Source organism: Lactuca virosa, chromosome 8 (genome assembly GCF_052849685.1).
Source record: "Lactuca virosa cultivar CGN04683 chromosome 8, Lactuca_virosa_CGN04683_v6, whole genome shotgun sequence".
NCBI lineage: Eukaryota > Viridiplantae > Streptophyta > Magnoliopsida > Asterales > Asteraceae > Lactuca > Lactuca virosa.
In genome coordinates, this window is record NC_136433.1 from 116,062,650 (window position 1) to 116,086,204 (window position 23,555).

At 37.0% G+C, this 23,555-nt stretch overlaps 2 protein-coding genes across 2 annotated transcripts; both read right to left on the minus strand.

Moving 5' to 3' along the window:
- Positions 1-9,414: 9,414 nt before the first annotated feature.
- On the minus strand, positions 9,415-9,867 carry LOC145130756 (secreted RxLR effector protein 161-like). The gene has a single exon (XM_079065526.1). The coding sequence runs from the start codon at positions 9,865-9,867 to the stop codon at positions 9,415-9,417; it is 453 nt and encodes a 150-aa protein (XP_078921652.1).
- Positions 9,868-14,908: 5,041 nt separating this feature from the next.
- On the minus strand, positions 14,909-15,640 carry LOC145130757 (uncharacterized). The gene has a single exon (XM_079065527.1). It carries the CDS (start codon positions 15,638-15,640, stop codon positions 14,909-14,911), a length of 732 nt encoding a protein of 243 aa, XP_078921653.1.
- Between the last annotated feature and the right edge of the window lie 7,915 nt (positions 15,641-23,555).

The window sequence follows — 23,555 nt, forward strand, 5'->3', positions numbered from 1 at the left end:
GCTAGGTCTGGGGTGACAAATGTCTAACATTACGACGCCTGAAGAACGTCGTGGCAGTCCAACTTTGGTTTTAGCATGGTTGTAATAACTCACATGAGAAATCAACGATACATTTAGTTTACGGGGTAACATGCGTTCAAATGGTTTTATATAAGAATAAAAATATGTAATACTACTTTAAGTATAGAAATACTTATACATTTTTGGTCTTAGGATTTTTAAGACTACAACTCATTTTAAAGGAAATATTGGATTTTTTGGGAACAAACACTATATTTTTACGTATGGTTATTTACTTATACACTACATTTATAAGTAACGTTATTTACTTATACACTACATTTATAAGTATGGTGAGTTACTTATACACTACATTTATGAGTATGGTTATTTACTTATACGCAACATTATAAGTATGGTTATTTACTTATACACAATATTCATGAGTATAGTTTTTTACTTATATACTACATTTATTAGTATGGTTATTTACTTATACACTCGATTTTTAGATAATAAAAATCACATGACAAGTCACACTTTTTATAAGTTTAGAAGTTAGGGGAACTTTTATTTTATAAATGCTTTTGGATACATACTACACACATACATTCTTCTTTTATGTTGAAGGCGTACAAATACAAAACATTTTACAAGACGGAGATATGATTTTCATCTAAGGAAAAATATCGGATTTTTCTACAACTGAACTCTTATGAACTCACCAACTTTATGTTGACTTTTAAAACGGCATGTAATCTCAGGAAACAATTAAGCTCGGATCAGTTGAGCTACTTTTGAAGACAAGACACCAAATATCGTTACGAGAACTACTTTATTTGATAACATGCAAATCATGTAATGTATTTTGATACTAAGTAACATTTGGGTCATGTAACTAATATAATCATATGATATGATGGTTGTTTATGTACTTGGGTTTCAATGTATACAATTATTGTGATACTGTGGTCATCGTTCCACCCATAGACGTTTCTGCCATCCGGTTTGAGGGTGTGGCATTGTTAAATTAAACTGTGAATGTGCAAAATAAGTTGTGAATACGAGCGTGTATCAAACTGTGAAAGAGTGTATAAATAGATATATTAGACTGTGAAAAATAATGATTTTTTCATTTCATAAAAAAAGGGATTTTAACCCGTTTAATTTGTATAAACGATTTAATAACTTTTAAATGGAGAGTTGCTAAAGTAACTAACCTTTTAGAGTTTATATATATATATATATATATATATATATATATATATATATATATATATATATATATATATATATATATACACATATATACATGGTTGTAGAACTCGCTACTCGGTACCTACTCGGCCGACTACCGAGTAGCGAGTACTCGGGAGTACTCGGGAATACTCGGGGAGTACTCAGATTCGGTAATTCATATAGAAATATTTTTAGGGAAATTATATATGTCAAAATAATAAGTTAAAACCATAAGTTGAATGAAATATATAACAAAATTAGATACATGTGAATACACAAAAACTAAAAAAACACACAATGGTCCCACTTCGTGAATAATTATTGAAAATTTAAGATATATATGTAGTAATAATCACATATGTGTGTGTTAAATAATAAATCATTAAGTATACTATACATATTAATCATCGAGTTGGCTGAGTTTTACAACAGTGTTCGCTTCAACAAGGGGCCGATCGGGGAGTACTCGGATTTTGTAACTCACCTCGGTAAGGGGCCGAGTAGCGAGTACTCGGATGAGTACTCGGCCAACTCGGCGAGTTTTACAACACTGTATATATATATATATATATATATATATATATATATATATATATATATATATATATATATAAGAGAGAGAGAGAGAGAGAGAGAGAGAGAGAGAGGTGAAGAATTGAAAAAATGGTTCCTATTGTTGTCAAAAATATGTGGTTTTGATCCAAAAACGTTTAGTGGTGCATTAGTGGTCCAATTTTAGATACCTTGTTATTGGAAATAGTATCCAAGGTCATCAACTGTTTTGATAATATTTCTAATAATAAGAGGGTTCTGTTGTGTTGGCCTTATGACCTAAATATCATAAGGAATTAGGGATAGATAAGATGTTACTTTATTAAGGAATTACAAAATTAATTAGAAATTATTTTGGTAATTAATTAAAAGGCTTCAATATTAATTAATCAAAAGGATTAATTGGAATATTCTAGAAGCCTTTGCATAGCTATAAGGCTGATTTGAATCAGATAAGGATAAACCCTAGTGTTTGATTCTTTTTAGTATTCTATCTGCAGCTTATAAATAGACTTCTAGGGATAAACCCTAGAGTTGTTTATTCCCTCATAAAATTATCCCTACTATGCCTCACTCACTCACTCACTCGCTCTCTCTCTCTCTCTCTCTGGACGAAAATCAAAACCTCTCTCCTAGGGTTGGTGATTTTTGAACAACCCCTATCTTTTGAGTTTCTTCGTTTTCTTTTGGTGTTGTGGGTTTGATTCCATTAGAGGGGTGCTACGTTGAATCCTTCATCCTTGCAATGAGCTGGCACATACAAGATCACAAATAAACAATCCCATGGTTAGTACGTCTTTATTTTGTTAGATTATTAAAGTATGTTGCTATAACTAGTAAAACCTAGATTCTAGGATGCATGTGAACTTATGTAACACCCGCTTCCCCAAGAAGGTTGGCCAAGACTTAAGGAATCAAATAAGGTTTTTGGAACAAACCCTCAGCCACGACGTGGGGCATGGATGTCGACGACGTTGTGTGAAATTTAGTGAAACAAATGTTTTAGAGGGCTGCCACAGCGTGGTAATGGATGGCCATGGTGTGGCAACTGTAGCAGCCGAAGCCCATGTATTTTTAGGGTTTCTCCCATAGTTAAGCACCTTAACTCCCATTCTAGGTCATATCTTTCAGCCTCCATCTCCCCATTTCGAAAACCTAGCCTTATTTTCTTAATTTTGAGCTTGGTGGCTCTATCTTGAGGTTGTTTGCTTCATTTGGTGAAGTTGGAGAAGAAGTTAGTTCATTTTGGTGCAAGGAAGCAAGGAGAAAGCTTAGATCCAAGATCCTCTTCACATTTCTAAGTTGTTGGAGGTATAAAGTTCATACCTCGACCATTGTTCTTCTTGCTTCAAGTATGAGCCCATTTTTGGATGTTTTGGTCCCATTCTTGGGTGCTCTTGGAGTTTGAGGAACTCCAGAGCTTGATGTGGTGCTCATTTGGTCATGAACTTTTGAGCTAGTGAGAAAACGATCTTAGCTTGAGTGTTCTTAGCCCCATGTTTGAGTTTTGGTCATATTAATGACTTAATGAACTTAGGGTTTAAGATATTGTCTTATGGTGAGGTCCTAATGGATAAAATTGGAGTGTGAAACTTTATCCATTAAGTCAGTGTGGAGAAGTAGATATGGAAGTATGAGCTTAGATCTAAAAGGATTAAGCTGTTAACGAGAAAAATGGTAATTTTCGAGTGGCCACAGTGTGGTGAAGACAAAAATCGCGATTGTCCTGTCCTGGCATGGTCACGACATGGCGTTGGCTTTGACCAAGTTTGACCGTTAACTTTCTGACCGAGTTTGACTTTGGGTCAAACTTGAGGTTCTTGGGCTATTGATTAAGATTATACCCGGTTTTCATATTAGTGGATTTGCGGGAGCAAGCAATACAGAAAAAGGAGTGCGTCGTAGTGTTTCTGGGTTCTTTGATTCAGGTGAGTTTTTCCTCACTGTACCCGTGGGTCGAAGGCACCAATTCCGGACCACTAGTTTTGGTTATCGTCTAGTGGAGTGCCATATGGACTGTATGTAGTCATGTAGGATATCCTAAGAACTTTTGATCTAGGATTTCTTGCCTGTTCTTTGTTTGGTTATGACTCTAGAGTAGGATCATCTGTTCGGGTGGCTATCTCACCTCTGATTACTTATGGTTATGCATTCATTGTATTGTTGGTTATGTATCCTTGTGTATAGGATGTTTTTGAGCCATAGTGATCTGCTTGATTTATGTATATATCATTGTATGATAGGATGCAACAATACTTGTATGCTGATTAGAGTACGAGTAGGTTGATTATCGTCTAGTGGAGTGTCATAGGGGTTATATGTAGTCATGTAGGATAGCTTGAGAACTTTTGATCTAGGATTTCTTTCCTATTCCTTGTTTGGTTGTGGCTCTAGATTAGGATCATCTGTTCGGGTGGCTATCACACCTCTGTTTACTTATGGTTACGCATTTCATAGAGGTTAGCTAATAGCAGAGCAGTGTGCTATGAGAGGAATAGTGTGAGGTAATGAGCTGTATGATTGATAATTACATCTATTTTATGCCTACTTGATCATTGATTATTTATATGTCAACATATGGTGGTGGGATAGGTTGAGGCGGTCATGTTGTGTGTTGTAGGCCAAGATACTTGGTGCAGGCCGGCTGTAAGCCTTAGGCATGGAGGCTCAAGAAGAGTGGTTGGGTTGAGGTGACATGCTAACAAACCTTGGGTATTCCAGTCTAATGACTGATTGGACTCGTTGTATGTTGGCATTCCAATCTGATGATTGTGGGCCCGTTATGCATGCTACTGCGTTTGTTGTATGGGGTATTTTGGGGGAAACTCACTAAGCTTTGTGCTTACCCAGTTGTTTATGTTTTCAAGTTCTAAGATGATCGTAGGAAGGAAAAGGCAGGACTGTACACACTCATCAACAGTATTGAGGATTCCGCATTTCTTATATTACTCTGATTTTCGATATATGTATTTTGGAATAAAAGGTTTTTCTTGGATTTATAAGTAGGAAGTTTTACCTTATTTAAAATGAAAATTTTTGGTTGTGAAAATGGGATGTTTTAAGTTGGTATCAGAGCCCTGTTTTGAGCGAATTGGAAGAGGAACACTTGTGTGAATCCAAACTCAAACTAGGATCCGAGAATTTTCACAAAGCGTTTTTGAAAAATAATATATAATAAAAGGGTTGGGTTAGGGATATGTGCTCGTTGTTTTGTCATGTTCTTGTTTGATTTTTGGCTTGGGATCGGGAACGTGGGCCTTGAAATAACTTTGGTTTTACAGGAGGATGCGGTGTCTACAGTCAACCAAAGCTCTAACAGGAGTGTGGTTCCCAAAATACTCGTACTTGTTATTTGTGCTGAATTTGAATTTTATCGATATGTGAATTGTTAGAAAAGCATGCTAGCGGATAAGCTAAGGTTATTTTAGGAACTGTTAGATAGTAATGCCTGATTTATGTGATGCCTTATGGTATAGGGAATTGCTTGTTATATGCTACTTGTTTGTGTAATTGCTACGTGTATTTTGTATAGTTGTATATGGTCAAGATTAAATAGCCTTAGAATGATTGACTTAGCCGTATTTCCTGTTCCTTGTTTGGTTGTGGACTTGGGGTAGAGTTAATTATCTAACATTCTATCTGACCCCGTATTGTGTACAACAAGCATGCACAAAATCAACTAGTGTTGTGGGAGCGAGGATAATCCTAGGAAGAGTGCCTAGGAAGTTAGTTGTAGCTCGTAAGAGAAGTAGGTGTTTTCACACCTAGGAGTGGTCTAGTATAGTGACTAAAGACCTTAGGATGCATTCTGAATCGACTACGGATAGGTGTGAAAGGTATTATGGGCCCGTACTACTTAAAGCACATGATCCGTATGAGATTTAGGAGGAACCTCGAGGCTACTAAGGAACTAATAAGAGGGTAGCCTGGTGTGTTGAGCACTGTGCTTTGATATCTGATCTTTGTTGGGTTTTAGTTCAAAAATAGTTTCAAAAACTCAAAAATATGGCAAACGGAAGACTTAAAATTTTGAACAGGATAAACATTTTACAACCCACCAAGGATCATCTTACAAGTTATTGAAAGATATAAGCACAACCATAGAAGAAAGAAGCAACAACAACCTTTGATGAACTTTGAATCCTCTAGGGAGGCAAGGAAGTTTATGGAGAGAGGTTGAACCCTTGAGAGACCAACAATGATCCAACTTGATTAGAATGCTAGTTCTTATGTTAACTCTTAAGTTTAGAAGAAAAGACCCAAGTACATGTTCCAAGAGAGAAAAACAAGTAACAACTTCTTCAAAGTTCAAGACTAGAGAATAGATGGATATGGGAGCAAAGAGCTCTCGGCTTTTTTTGGTTAGAAAGAATGATGTAACGTCCCAAAAATATGATCCAAAAATTTCATTTTTAATTTAATAAAGCAGTGTACCAAAACATATTCCATACAACTCAAAAGAGAATAATTGTATCAAACATCATATCAAATTAGAGAAATATCTCTAAGGCGGAAACCATGTGGTGTGTGCGATGCAGTCATCCCGAGTTCTTCCCCTTGGAACCGGAAGTACCTGAAACATAAACTGAAAACCGTAAGCACGAAGCTTAGTGAGGTCCCCAAGATACTGCATACCATACATAATCACATAACGGGCCCCGCCCTAACTCGCATAACGGTCCCCGCCCAATGAGTATAACGGGTCTCCCCTAACTCGCATAACGGGCCCCGCCCACATATAATGCATATCTCATAACAAATAATAGCATACATGATAATTATCGGGCCCCGCCCAGAAAGCATTCATACACATATACATACTAGTGTCAAACAGACAATGAGTATTCTAACATATTAAATCCTGGGTCGGCATTTGGTGCCTTCAACCCAATAACATGGCGAGGAAACTCATCTCCAAAACTGAACGATAGCTGAATAAGTCTCGGCTCCGAATATCAGCTCTCCCGACACCTAAACAGTAACAATTCCTTAGATAAAACTCAAAATACCTCCACACCCCCTGTTAGGTCAAACTTGGTCAAAGACGAAAGTCAAATGTCAAGGTAAACGGCCCATGTTGATCCAACATGCCGTGGTTCCCTTTGACCACGCCGTGTTTCCCCTTTATCCTCATAGGCGGGAAAATCCCAGCCAACACGTCGTGTTTCCTCGAGTTCCAACAGCTTACATTAAGCTGTTTCCTTCGACTCCAAGAGTTCCCCAAGCTCAGATCTAAGCCTAGTTGAGACTTAGAAGGGTAAAGTTTCCCACTTTACCCATAGGGACTACCAAAAAGGGTCCAAAACTCAAATCCTAAGGCTTAATAGCACAAGGCTTAACCAATAAGCAATTAACTCATGAGTCAAAGCCTCAAAACATAGATCTGACCTCCTTGAGCTAGAAAACCACGTAAAGTTGCCAACTTTACGTTTATGCATGCCTAAATGAAGCTCTTAAGCTTAAAAAGGAACTTAATGCATGCATGGGACTAATTCTTCTCAAAAAAACTTGCATCTTTAAGCTCAAGGGGTCCAAAAACACAACAAAACGACTTCTCACACTCTTCAACCCAAAAAAGGTCCAAAAACACAATAAAACATAAAATGAGGAGATCTAAACATCTACAAGTCAAGGTATGAACTTGATACCTCAAAGAGACTGCAACAAGTGAAAATAGTTTGGATCTATGACCTTCCTTCCAAACTAAGCACCTTCAATCTTCAAAGCTTCCTTTAGAAATGAGCAAAATAACCACAAGAATCCACTCAAGGCTCAAGAACGCCACCAAGAAAGCTTGAAGGACAAATTAGGGTTTTAGTGACAATGGAGGCTGGTAAGAAGACCAGCCTTTGGGGACATAAGGAGATTATATAGGGTGCAACACCCTAAAATTAGGATTTCCTTCCCAGCCGCCAACACACTGTGTTGAGACACCACAACACGCCGTGTTGGTCCATTAAACTCCGCGATCCAAAATCATATCGCCACGCCGTGTTGATGCTTTAACACATCGTGTTCAAGGATAAATCATGAAAAAAATGGAAATAATATCATACCTGAAATCGTGCGTTACAAATGATCCAAAATGCAAGAATGTAATCCATTTAAAGCTTACACTTAATTTAAAAGGTCTTTATCCAATAAGCACTTTAAATAAGCTTGTCCCATGCTTGATTTCTTTTGATTAAACTAAAGGGAAAGCCATGCCTCTCTTCTTTATCTCTAAAACCGGCCATGGCTTTAAAAAAGAGAAGAATGAGCTTATATTTTATAAACTCAAAGTTTATAAGATATAAACTTTGTCTTTTGCCAAAAGACAAAAAGCTTACCTATTCCAAAATGTTGTACATGACTTATTAATTCATTCCTTATGAAATAATGTGTTACCTGTATTGTAAAAATAATTATTTACTTGAAGTAAATATTTTCCCAATTTATTATAAGAGTTTATGATTATTTATTAATATCAATTCCTAATAAATAATCAATTGTATCAAGTTATTGTTAGTGTAACCCTTAGGATCGTATCTTATTTAGTAATATCATTTTAATATGACTCTTGAGCATACTAGATCTTTCAATCTCCCACTTGTGTAAGACTCATAATAGATTGAGATAGATAGTGGTGAATGTCTAGCAACATTTCACTGCCCTCAACAACATACGACTTTGTGCCATTCCATCAACGCCCAAGGCTACAATTGGTGTGTAAGGTAAGTTTATCAGTTAACCCTTTGCTACAGACATCATGTTGAACATGAGATATAGATCGCAGTCAATCTCACATAAGTGGTCAAATTTACATCAGGCCTTAGATTTCTAACTCTCAACAATTACAAGGAACAAATCCCATCTTGACTACATACGCCTCTTGCATTGTTCACATCATACCCGATAATAGCTTTCATAATTGTCTGTTTAAAGAACAACATTTGACTACATCAAAGCATACAATTCTCCACACTTAAGTCCCGTATATGTATCTCAGGTGTTAAGGATATACATATATTACCTTTATCAAGTATCATTCATGACAGCGATCCACGAAATGATCTTGAACAGGTCAATCCAATACATGCTCTCTAGTAAGTACCTATGAAATTGTTTACAACGCTTTGTCAACCATTCTAATTCATATTAGTCTTACTTTATTACTGTTCCCATAATAGTAACCGACTATGGATTTTAGAGTGAATAAATTTACTCATGGATTAAACATGTAAATAAATAACACAACAAATATTTATTGAAAAGATCATATGCCATATATATATATATATATATATATATATATATATATATATATATATATATATATATCATATTCATTATAATAGATGATGTTATAATGTTCTAATACTCAATACTAATTCATAGATCAAAGCTAATCACTAGAATAGCAAAGTCCTATTCCTCGAGCATTACCTTCAAAATTGGCTTGAGGAAGGAGCTTTGTGAAAGGGTTTGCCAAATTTGGATCAGTGTGAACTTTGCGAATACTAATTTCACCTTCTTCAACTTTATACTGGATGAAGTTGAATTTCGGCTAATATGCCAGGTCTTCTTGTGTGATCTGGGTTCTTTTTCCAAGTCAATAACACCCTCATTTTCACTAGAAAACGTCTAGGGGGTCCTGAATGGTAGGGACTCGCCTAGATCCCCAATGAATTTCTTCATCCAAGCAGCCTCTTGTGCAATTTCAGAAGCAACAATGTATTCTGACTCTATAGTGGATTGTGCAACAACACTTTGCTTGGAGTATTCCAAGATACTGCACCCCCATTGATAATGAACATATAATACTGATTGCGATTTGCAATCATCTCGATCAGTTGTGAAGGAAGCATCAGTGTAGCACTTTACACTTAAGCTTTCTTCCACACTTCTATAGACGAGAAACATATCCTTAGTTCTTCGTAAGTACTTGAGAATGTTCTTCACAACTATCCAATGACTTTCCCCTGAATTTTGTTGGAATTTTCTTACCATGCTCATCGCATAAGCAAGACCAGGTCTTGTACGGTTGATGGCGTACATGATGGATCTAATTGTAGAAGCATATGGAACATCCTTCATCTTGTCTAGCTCAGCCTTTGTGCTAGATCATTGAGATGAACTTAGTATAGTGTCATGCGTCATAGGTACAAATCCTCTCTTAGAGTTTTCCATATTGAACCGTTTCAACACTTTCTCAATATATATATATACCTTGGCTTAAACCTATTAATCATTTTGATCTATCTCTATAGATTTTGATTCCAAGAATGTATTGTGCCTCACCTAGGTCCTTCATTGAGAAGCACTTTCCAAGCCAAGTCTTTACACCTTGTAAAGTTTGAATGTGATTTCCCATGATTAATATGTCATCCACATATTGGACCAAGAATGTCACCGAGCTCCCACTAGTTTTCATGTAAACAAAAAGATTCCTGTTTATTTCTAATAAACCCACACTTTGTGATTTCATCATCGAAACGATGATTCCAGTTACGAGATGCTTTTTTTAATCCATAAATGCATCTCTTGAGCTTACACATTTTATTATGATGCTTTTGGTCGAAAAAACCTTCGGGCTGAACCATAGAAGTATCTTCTTCCAAGTGCCCATTTAGAAAAGCGGTTTTGACATCCATTTGAAATATCTCATAGTCATAATATGCAGCTATGGCAAGTAGTATTCTAATAGATTTAATCATAGCGACTGGTGAAAAGGTTTCATCATAATCAACCCCATGGTTTTGAATGAATCCTTAAGCAACAAGTCTTGCTTTAAATGTGTGTAGGTTGCCATCTATGTCAATCTTCTTCTTGAAGACCCACTTACTCCCTACAGTCTTACATTGGGGAGGAAGTTCAACCAAATCCTAGACTTGGTTTTCTCTCATGGATTGCATCTTTGGGTTCATGGCTTCAAGACATTTTTCAGATTCAGGATCCGCCATTGAATTTCGGTAGGTGACTGGCTCGTCAGCATTCATCAATGAGAAATCCTTTTCTCTCAGGCTCTTGCCGTATTTTACCAGATCTACGAACGCCTTGTGTTTCCACAGGTTGATGAGTAATGATCCCTTAATCTTCAACAACCTCTTTTTTAGTACTAGTGCAAACTTGAGTTGCATCAGGCTATGGTTCTTGATCTTCTTCAAGTTCTACACACCTCCCACTTGCTTCATCTATTATAAACTTGCTTTCCAAGAATTCATCCTTTCGTGAGATAAAGATCTTATTCTCACTAGGGATATAGAAGTAATATCCTAAACAATCATTGGGATATCCTACAAAGATGCATTTGGTAGACCTAGGCTCAATTTTGTTGGAAGCTTCTTGTCTAACATAGGCTTCACAACCCCAAACTTTCATATAAGATAGGGATGGAGTTTTTCCATAACATATCTCATAAGATGTCTTGTCTAACTTCTTATTTGGTGCTATATTCAAGATACAGGCTGCGGTGAGTAAGGCATAATTCCAAAATGATAAAGGGAGAGTACTTATGCTCATCATGGATCGAACCATATCAAGTAAGGTTCGATGGCTCCTTTCAGACACACCATTAAGTTGTGGTGTTCTGGGTGGAGTAAGTTGTGAAATAATCCCACAACTCCTAAGATGATCTTGAAACTCTTGGCTCAAGTACTCGCCATCTCTATCCAAATGAAGGATTTTGATTGTTGTATCGAGTTTATTTGTAACACCCCATTTTGAAAAGTACTTTGGTTGTCGTCTAGGAGACCCAGGGTATAGGTGATTCGGTCGTTTATGGGTCTCGGGTTCTATTCTAAAGGTTTTAAGGCTTGGGTATGTAGTTAGGAGTGTAGGGCTTCTCGCCACCTTTTCGTGGATATAAAGTTCGTCGGAAACGGACTTAGAATGAAGGAGTTATAGCACTTTGAAGTTATCGGCAATATTGGTCCTTAATGGAGAAAGATGGCAAGAAAGGACCATGCATGCAAGGTGGCCAGTGCAAGAGTACACCCAACATAGAAAGGATAAGTGGTCGCAGATGCTGAATACGTATGCCCAGCGTACGCTCAGAGACCTAAAACCCTAATTTTAGGGTCAAGCACTATATAAGGAACATTACGTCTCAAACCCTAACCCCTTATCAGCCTCCCCAACCTCAGAAAAACCCTAGAACGTCTCATCCCTTCATTCTTGTGTGATTTTGATCTTGAGAAGCCCATCTTGGTGGTTTTAAGCTTGGAAGAAGAAAGAAGAAGTTGGCAAAGAAGGACTTGGGTAGCTTGAGCTCATAGATCCGGGATAGCATCATCATTTGGGACTCTTTGGAGGTATAAAGTTCATAACTTTCCTCAAGTATGATTAGATCTAGTGTAGTGTGGTTTTGAAGTCATTTTGGTCCCAAGAATAGAACTTTATGGTTCAAATCCGATTTCTGGACTTAGAGTTGCCACTCTCAGTTCTAAATGAGTCCCTAAGGCATAAAGTTGCCATCTTGAATGTCTTATTAGGATCATACACGAGTTAAGATCATTTTTATGGGAATGGAATGCTATTTTGAGGTTTGGGCTTATTAGGGTCATGTAAAGTCACCAAGTCAGTGACTTTATGGATTAAGACGTTGAAAAGGACTTGGATCTGTGATTGTAGCTTCTGGAATAGAGTATTAAGCACTTAATGGGAAAGTGGCTTAACAGGGGAGTACACTGAGCGTACATGCAGGTAGGCCCAGCGTACACACCATTTAGCTTGTACGCTTAGCGTACATATGAGTACGCCCAACGTACTCATCAGTTATGGGCTTGATGTGTTTTGGGCCTCGGGTTGGGCCAAGCAATGGACTTTAGGTCTTTGGGCCTTAGTGGGCCATCAGAAGTCAAATTTTTTGGGCCAAGTATATGTTTGGGCTTAGGGTAAGGCCTATTAAAGGGATTGGGCCCAATTTAGCAAATTGGGCCATTAGTGGGACACTAGTGGGCTTGGGAAGCCTACCTAGTGTTGGGCCTTTTATATTATGGTTTTTGGCCTTAGATATAGACCAAGTTGGACTAGGGGTAAAATGGTCATTTTACCCTAGGAGGATTATTGGTTTTTGGGCTAAGCGTTATTTTGGTACTGATAGCTCGAGGAGCCAAAGGAGCAGCAGTTCGGGGAATTGCCAGTTAGCAGCCAGAGGTTTATCTGCGGGATTTCAGCAGTGCGAGGTGAGTCTCCTCATTGTGTGCATGGGTCTACGGCCACAATGTTGCCCCATTATGTTTGTGTATAGTAGGAAGACCCAGGGGTTAGCCCTAGGCATTTTTTTGATATATGTTCTGGATTATGATCTGATGTCGGGCGAGGCTCGAGGTATGTTAGTATGCTAGAGGTCTTTGTGATTCTTGCATGTGTCGGTAATATGTTTCCGGACTAGGGTCCGATGCTGGGGTAAGCCCAGTGTTATATGTTGCATAGTAGAATATACTTGTTATCTTTGTGATACATGTATGTGCCTGGTAGGGAGGTGAGTGTGGGCGAGGTCCCGTATCCCACCACTAGCTGAGTACGGACGGGGGGTTCCGTATCTCATTATTAGCAGAACAGGGGCGGGGCCCGGGATAGGATAGAGGTGAGTATGGGCGGGGGCCCGTATCTCACCATTAGCAGGAGCGTGGACGAGGTTCCATCACTCTTCAGTAGCAGGACAGGGGCAGGGCCCAAGATAGGCGGAGCCTTAGAATAGGAATTCAGTAGTGTATGTTGCTTTATGTGCTAGTATGTTTAAGTGATTGTATATATATATAGTGGGAGGGGTCCGGAGATAGGCGAGGCCTAAGAGAAACAGATCTGTATACCGAGCGGGGCTCGATGCCAGGCGGAGCCTGATGCCGGGCGGGGCCCGATGCCGGGCAAGTCCCGATGCAGCGGGCGGGGGCCCAGTCTGTGGTTATGTGTATGGTATGTGGTAAGTTGGGGAACTCACTAAGCTTCGTGCTTACGGTTTTCAATTTTGGTTTCAGGTACTTTCGGTAGCAGAGGGAAGAGCTCGAGATGACTGCATCGCACATACCATGATGTTTAGACTGGGATGTTTTACTCTGATTTTTGATATGGAACTCTGATGACAATGTTTTGATGAATTGTTTTGATAACTTATGGTTTTATTAATGAATTAAAATGAAATTTTCGGTCATAATTTTTGGGATGTTACATTATTCTCAACTTCACTTTCAAACAATTTGAACTTTTCATATGCTTCATGTTTATTTTTCATCAAATACACATAACTAAATTGACTAAAGTCGTCAGTGAAGGTGATATAATATCTTTCACCATATCATGACATTGTTTTGAAAGGACCAAATTACATCTATGTGAATGATGCCTAATAAAACACTTGCTGTCTCACTACTGCCAGAGAAAGGGGACTTTGTCATCTTGCCACATAAACAAGATTCACATATGTCAAATGAATCAGTGTCATTTGATCCCAAAAGTCTACTCTTTTGGAGTTGTGATATACACTTCTTGTTTATGTGCCCAAGACGACAATGCCATAGATATGTTTGGTTCAAACCTTGTTTGATCCTTTTGTTTATGTGCCCAAGACGACAATGCCATAAATATGTCATTTGATCCCAAAAATGGTAAAGGGACTTATTGTTTGAAGTGTCATCTAGATTCAATTCATAAATTCCATTTATTGGTCTAGCCTCAAAATAGAATATTCCATCCAAGAAGGAATGAATATTATCATCAACAAATTGAAAATTAAACCATATTTTCTTAAACGGGAAACAAATACAATATTTCTAGTAATAGAGGTGATCAAACACACATTGTTTAATGTTAAGTACAGACCAGATGGTAAATGTAAATCAAAATGTCCTATTGCTTGGACTGCAACCCGTGCTCCATTGCCCACATGCAATACCATCTCATCTGTCTTTAGTTCCATACTCTTTCTGAATCCCTGCAATGAATTACAAATATGAGTTCCACAACTAGTATCAAATACCCAAGCGTTAGATGAAAAAGTAAATAGTCCCATTTCAATCATGAAAATGGATATACCTGAAGGGCCTTCCCCGACCTTCTTTTTCTTCAACCCAACAAGGTATTTAGGACAGTTCCTTTTCCAATTCCCTACGACACCACACTCAAAACATGTGTCATTTTAAGCAACATTTTCCTTCTTTTTGGGTGGTGAGTTTTGGGGAGATTTCTTCCCTTTTCCCTTGCCAACTTGTGGCTCCCCTTTGGAGTCTTTGCCTTGATTCTTCTTCTTGACTTGTCCCTCTCGAATCATAAGCACTTGGGGGATTTTCCTTGGGATGTTTTTCTCTGCAGTTTTGAGTATCCCATGCAACTCATAGATTGATTCATCCGACCCATTCATGTTGTATTTCATGATGAAAGTATCATAACACTTAGGCAATGAATTCAGAATTATGTTTGTGGCCAAGTCCAATGGATATGGAGAGCCAAATCTTTCCAATTGATCCATATGGATTTTCATTTTGAGAACATGAGTGCTCACATTCCCGGTTTCTTCCATCTTGCAAGCATGAAGGGCTCGAACAGTTTCAAATCTTTCAGTCCTTGCTTGCTGACCAAACATCTGCTTGAGATGTTCAATCATGTCAAAGGCAGTGAAGAGTTCCAGATCCCGCTGAAGATCAGGAATCATGGTGGCAAGCATAAGGCATGAAACATCAAGTGAGTCATCCACAAGCTTAAGCCATGCCTCATGTGCAACCTTTGGGACAGAAGGTGGTTCTTCCGGGACTTGTGATTCAAGGGCATAATCTTTCTTTTCTTGTTTTAAAATGATTCTCAAATTTTTGTGCCAATCTAAAAAATTGGAGTGGCCAAGTTTTTCTTTTTCAAGCGTGGATCGAAGGTTCATGGGGGTGATGATGTGTTATAGTAGTTGGTGGATCCATCTACAAAATTTAACAAAGTTTTATTTAGTATTTAATTCTTTAAAAATAATACCCTTTTGTTTCCAAAAACATTATTTATTTAAAGTCTAGGATCCAAGCTACAAATCAAATAAATGGTTAGGTATCCTTTATCCCATTCACTCAATTTTAACAAGGTAAATAAATTGTATTAATTATACAACTTATAATTCCTAGATGTATGAGACCCTTAACAATCCATTTGTTAATTTGATATGTTTGGTCTCATCTATGCCTTGGAACACTCTTGTTTAGGTGACCTTTATCACAAGAGGTTTCCAATCAAGTAATCCAATTATAGAAACTTGTATAATTGGCCTATAACTTGGTTATAGAAATCGCAAAAACACTTTGGCCACCAAAAGATGATACTAATGGTTAGGTATCCTTTATCCAACTAGCATTATACAAGTGTTGTGCAAATGTTTCTAAAGTTGGATAACATAGACTTGCATTTTGGAAAAGGCATTTGTATGTTTTATTATTCTATTTAAAGCATGTGATATCATGACAATTGTATGCATCCAATATGTCATGGTATCATTTTTCTAAAAAATCACTTTTAAGGTTCATATAAAAAGCTCGGTTTTTATATTTCGACTTGGTTTAATTTTAAAATTAATACCTAGTATTAAGTTTCAGTTTGATCTATATAGAACCTTTTAATATTGCTTAATAAAACTTCCCTTCATTAAATAATACTTTGGAGTTTGAATAAGTTATAAAAACATGATTTTTACACTAATAATTCAATATTTCAAAAGTTGCCTTAATTAACAATTTTATAAAACCGGTTTTTATTTTATGGCTAGAATATGTTACATCTAATGTCCATATTTTATATTTTGAAATACAAACTCCATGTGATGTTTATTTTGTCCAAAAAATAGTTTGAGTTTGTGAAAAACGAAATTATCAACCACACAAAATATTTACTTTAAAAATAAACAACACAAACATGCATTTGACATAAACAAGCCTTAAACTATATAACACTTTTGTGAGGCAACAAAAAAGTGTTAAGTCCTTCCTAAGGGACAAAGGGACCAAATATTACAACTTGTTCTTCATGTGATCTTTAAGCTTCCACTTGTAATGACAACCAACTTTGTTGTAACTTTTTAAAAACTTTATAAAAGTTATGAACTTTTATAAAATTTTTATAAAACTGTGAGTATCCATGGTTCTTCAAGAAATGGCCTCCATCTTCATCTTGTTACATTTTTCATAAAATAAATCTAGTCTAAAACTAATCTATTACATAAAAATAACAAGAATAAAAACTAGCTACTTTTATTACATACTTTATGAATAAAAGAATATTACAAACCATTATTAACCAAATCACACAAACAACAACACAAATGGTCAAAGGCTTGTTTATGCACTCTAAAATACATATAAACATAAAACAACATTTGTTTTTCTAAGATAACTTTAAGTGACAAAAAATGAATGTAAGTTTTTGTCACAAAAAAAAATTATAAAGTTGTCAAAGAAAATATGTATGAACTTGCTTTTATACAAAAACAAGTTATCCATATTCTACAAAAATTAAGATTTCCATAAATCAAAAAATCTAACCAAACTTGCAAGGTGGATCAAGATACCAATTGTTGGGTTTTAGTTCAAAAATAGTTTCAAAAACTCAAAAATATGGCAAACGGAAGACTTAAAAATTTGAACATAATAAACATTTTACAACCCACCAAGGATCATCTTACAAGTTATAGAACGATATAAGCACAGCAATAGAAGTAAGAAGCAACAACAACCTTTGATGAACTTTGCATCCTCTAGGGGAGGCAAGGAAGTTGATGGAGAGAGGTTGAACCCTTGAGACACCAACAACGATCCAACTTGATTAGAATGCTAGTTCTTATGTTAACTCTAAGCTTAGAACAAAATACCCAAGTATATGTTCCAAGAGAGTAAAACAAGTAACAACTTCTTCAAAGTTCAATACTAGAGAAGAGATGGAGAAGGGAGCAAAGAGCTTTCGGATTTTTTTTTGGCTAGAAAAAATGATCCAAAATGCAAGAGTGTAATCCATTTCAATCTTACACTTAATCTAAAGGTCTTTATCCAATAAGCACTTTAGACAAGCTTGTACCCTGCATGCACCATGCTTGATTTCTTTTGATTAAACTAAAGAGAAAGCCATGCCTCTCTTCTTTATCTCTAAAACCGGCCATAGCTTTAAAAAAGAGAAGACCGAGCTTATATTTTATAAACTCAAAGTTTATAAGATATAAACTTTGTCTTTTGCTAAAAGACAAAAAGCTTACCTAGTCCAAAATGTTGTACATAACTTATTAATTCATTCCTTATGAAAAAATGTGTTACTTGTATTGTAAAAATAATTATTTCCTTGAAATAAATATTTCCCCAATTTATTATAAGATTTTATGAATATTTATTAAAATCAATTTCTAATAAATAATCAATTGTATGAAGTTGTTGTTAGTGTGACCCTTAGGATTATATGTTATTTAGTAATATCATTTTAATTGGTGGGAGTTTGTCACTCAGGGCTTTTCACAGGCAGAGCGAGCCGCAGTGACTTGGGAGAAGTTTTTGGATATGTTCTGCACTGCATATGTTCCTCTTATGTAGCGAGAGCGACTGGTACAGGAGTACTTGTTGCTCAAATAGATGACGGAGTCGGTGACGGAGATCGCTAGGATGTTTATGGAGAGAGCTCTTTTCTGCCCAGAGTATGCCGCTTCAAAGCAGGTGCAAATGTCGCGATACTTGAGTATGCTTAAGACCTAGATTCGAGAGTTTATATCGACCCAGCCGTGTCAGACCTTAGCCGACTTGCAGTCATGTTCCAGGAGGAGAGAGATTGAGTTAGAGGTCCAGTGCAAGGAGGAGAGGCCAATTTTAGGATAGTACCAGCCAGCGGACAAGCGGTTCAAGTCCGTCGGACCGTGATCAGGATCAGCTGAGGGGAGGAGTTTCGAGTGTGCCAAGTATAGGAAGTTTAATGATGGGAGGTGCCGATCTTTTGTATGTTGCAGTTGTGGCGAGGAAGTTCATTTTGGCAGAGATTGCAGGCAGAGTACGCGAGTTTGTTTCCATTGTGGCCAGGAGGGCCACATCAGAGCTCGTTGTCCCTTTCTCATTTTTGGTGAGGTCCTGGACCATACACCCCTAGCTTGGCAGTTTCCCAACGGTCATTGTGGGACGGCCGGATCCCCAGAGAGCGAGGTTTGAGTTATCAATTCTTTTATTTAGTCTATTGTTCCAATCTTGGTATTCATCTGCAATTTTTGTTTATGTTTTGAACCTCAGTTGTAATCTTGGATGATCAGTTGAAAGGAATTATCTTATTTAGCTCTGTTTTTAATTGATTTCTTATTATGAATGGATTAATTATCATTGTCCTCGGCTGCATGTGTGCTAGAATTTATGAATGTTGTGTGGGTTCAGATTCTCATGTGAATGTGGATATTGGTGGTTGGGATCAAGCAGTAGAGTTCAAGTTGGTCTGGGTATCGAAGGATTGTGAAGTTGTCAGATTCTAGCATATTTCAAGTAGGAGAGAGTGGGACCTCACATCAGGAAGACCTTATGCCAAGGTTCAGTTCTCAGTCGGATTTCTCCAAGTTCAAGACTTCCACGTAACTGCTGAATCTTCTGATTTCGCATCAAGATCATCGTCAGCTATTGGATTTCCCTTCGAGTCGTATTAGTTTTAATTGTGATATAAATCTATAGGGTGTGCTTGTGCTTTAAAATCTAGGGTGTTAGGAGCCCATGTTGAGGGATGTGATGAAGGCTTCCTTTTCTGTTCTTGTTTGATTTGGGATTAGAAGTCTGATTCGCAGCCTAAAAGCCTGGTAGGGTCAGTTAAGTCTTGTTGGGATCGATGTGCGTCATGTTAGGATGCAAGTGCTATTGTTGGTTACTGGATCGGGGGTAAGCTTGAGTGGTGTTGCTGGTGAGTGGATCGGGGGTAAGCCTAAGTGTTGTTGTTGGTTAGTGGATCGGGGTAAGCCCGAGAACTGTTGTTGGTTGGTGGATCGAGATAAGCCTGAGTGCTATTGTTGGTTAGTGGATCGGGGGTAAGCCAGATTGTTGTCAGTGGATAGTTGAGCAAAGATGCCATAACGAGTAGGAGTATGGCTTAGATTAGTATTTGACCGCTTGGTTTTCGTCGCGTTGCAACATTTATATGCGGGATTAGTATAACGACGTTTGTATGATAAGATCTAGGACTGATCAAATCTACAGATTTCGGTCATCACAATCGATAGAAAGGATGTTTTTGCCTTGTCTGCTAGGTTTTGTAAGGATTTCTCATCGATGCGTCGATGTGTGAGGAAGACATCTACAGTGAAGAATGTAATTCCTATTTCAGATTTTTGATAAGCAGCGCAAGGCCAGGAGACCTTGTCCGGGTCATGCCCTTGAGTTTTGGTCAGCATGAGTGACAAATGGGGTGGATCAGTTGCTTGGACGTTGTTGATTTGCATAAATATACGTACCAAATTAAATTTAAGTCCTAACGAAACTTATCTACGAATGCACTAATAGCCATTGTACCTAGTCAGTTTATAGGATAAAAAGTAAGTTGGGTATCGAACACATGGAAAAAAATTCAATTAATTAAAAGAATTACTAAAAATTAATCTAAAAACAAATAACGAAAGTAGGGTTTTTTTTATCTGATTTTGCAAGTTCAGATTAACTTAATTAACATACAATTAACTAAGATGATTGTTATAGAAGTACCTGAAACACATTTAATCAACAACTGTAAGCACGAAGCTTAGTGAGTTCCTCAAAATACCACGTACAACACAACACAAAATAAACAGCTATGGGTTATCAGCAACTCTGGAGACTACCCGAAGTCTCAGTGGGTAAACAGCACGCCCTGTAGGTTATCAGCAACCCTGGAGACTACCCGAAGTCTCAGCACACAAAGTAACACATATCACAGTAATAGCGCATAGACCCATCTGGTTATCCCATATATAAATATATTCTACCACACATGTAAGAATAATGAGGAGACTCACTTCGTACATATGACTGATAGAACTCACACATGAACCGTTGGAACTAGACTCTGCCTAATAATTACACTAATTAACCCTAATTAATAATTAATGTGATTTTCTATACTCCAATAATCCCAAGACAAGTCTATTCCACATTTAGGGCAGAAGACCGTTTTGCCTCTTCAAAATCCCTCACAAATCCACCTAAGGCACAAATGGTCAAAACGTCAATGAAAGTCAAAGGTCAGCACTCTGACCATTACGTGCGGCGTACTCAACTCTATGTTGGACGTAGAGCACAAGGCAGGAAGGGATCGGGCTCGTAACTAGCTACACTGGGCGTAGCAAAGATTACGCTCGGCGTACTCAGCTTTGTCTCAAAACTCAACTTTTAATGTCTTAATCATTAAGACATTTACCCAAACCACATATTTGGCCCTTGAGGGACGTCTTAATCCATAAAGTCTCTGACTTTATGCCTTTGCATGGCTAAATAGAGCTTAATCCCAAAACCCTAACTTCTAACATCACCCAAAACTCCATAATACATGCATGGAAGAAAGGAAATGACCAAGCTAACATTTTTATGACTATAAACACCAAAAAACATCTGAAAGGACAACTCATATGCTCTGTAGTATTCCATAATAAAAAAGATCAAGGTTTTGGGACAAAAAGAACATAAATTCAAGCCTAAACAAGATCTAGCAAAACAAGCTCCAAGGTGTGAACTTTATACCTTTAAAAGATGAGCAAATAGATGTAGAATCTGGATCCAAAGGATTGAATGCTCCATCACTTCTTGAATGATCTTCCTTCACTACCAAGAACACTTAAGGATCACTCTCAAGCTTCAAATCTCACTCAAAAGGGCTAGGGTTTCAATTTTTGGGTTTAGGGGAATGGAGGCTGGTAAAAAGGAGGTCCAATGGGGATTAAGATGTTTAAATAGGGGACATAACCCTAAAAATTTAGGGTTAACGAACTTCACGAGTACGCCTGACGTACCCACATCTACGCTCAACGTACTCCTCCTCCACCACGACTCTCATGCTGAATTACGCCCAATTTAAGTGGCTAAATTGCAATAATTTAAAATACTAACGGTTGAAATGAAAAACATGGCAATGGGTGTTATAGATGTCATCTGTGCACCCCTCTAAGGGCGCTGCCGCTAGACCCCGCCAAGGGGCTGCAACCCCTTGGAACCCTGCACCTAGGGGCGCTGCCCCCGGACCCCCGTATTCCGATTTCACATTTATCACACCGAGAATGCATCCCGCACCCCCAAACTCGGTTAGTAAATAGAGCTCGGCCTATCTCATTATTAATAATAATTACACCAAAATATGTTGATAACACTAAAATCACCAACAATCGAGAAAAAATAGGAGACAAAGAATATGATATTGGGGCTATGGATTTTTAGATAGAACGAGGAACGAAGTAAACAGAGAGGAGCAGATAAAGGTTCCACGGAGAGAAAAAAAATATGAATCGAAGAGAATGAGAGATATGAAGCTATCGACTTGAGTCCAACTACATAACAATGGGTGACACAAAGATCGAGATAGAGAGATAATAAGTGTGGGTATCGAATATTAATGGACATGTGGCAAGGCTATAAAGAAATGGTGGCAATGCTACAAGCATGACTCACCATCGAGAAGTTTAGTGGAAAATGACGGTGGAGCGGAGCAAGAAGATCGTGGAGACACCCACCTCTTCTTTCACGCGCCCGAAACAGGTCATGCGTGAAACACACGCAGTAACCTAAAGCTTAGAGTTTTTGCATTATATATATATATATATATATATATATATATATATATATATATATATATATATATAATAAATAATTTGCTTGTAACTTTGGCTAACTTAGGATCTACATTCTAATAACTTGAGATGAAGGAATCATATAAAAATCCTTAACATGCAAAATATATAATAGCCTATAGTGAAAGTTACATTCACCTATTCACAGAATAAATAATTTCCTTGTAAGTTTAGCCAACTTGGCATCTACCTTTTAAAATCAATCTTACTCATTTTGATATATATATATATATATATATATATATATATATATATATATATATATATATATATATATATATATATATATATATATGGGGAAAAGTTCAATAGAGAACCATTATTAATCAAGGAATCAAGGAACCAATCCAAAGCGTCGAAATTTAAAGCGATTAACGACAAAAGGAAGGGTTGTAAAATTTTATAATTGACGCACATGTACCGGATTATAACAAAACTCACTTCATTTTTTATCATTTAAAATTTTTTTTAGGCCAAGTTTTTTATCGAAAAAAAAAACCGAATATTGTTCACGATTTTTCGTCTTCTTTCCATAGAGATTAATGATGATATATAAAAAACGAACTTTTTTTTTTCGAAAAAAAAACCCACTTAATTTTCTTAGTTTTTTAAATATTTAAGTTTATTTTTATCAAAAAAAAACTAATTATACCAAAAATATTAAGTTTTTGTACTCTATTAATAAACATCAACACCAATTAAAAAAAAAAAAAACTCGAACAGTGTAGATTCACACTGTGAATCTAAACTGTAAATATTTCAATTTTTAACATTCACAATATGAAAAATCTCGAACAGTTCAGATTCACATTGTGAATCTGAATTACTATTATGCACACTGTGAATCTGAGAAGGTTCACAAAAAAAAAAAACCTTGATCAGTGTAGATTCACACTGTGAATCTAAACTGTAAATATTTCAAATTTTAACATTCACAATGTGAAAAAGCTCCGATCAGTTCAGATTCACACTGTGAATCTGACTCAGTGTTTTAAAAACCGGTTCGAAC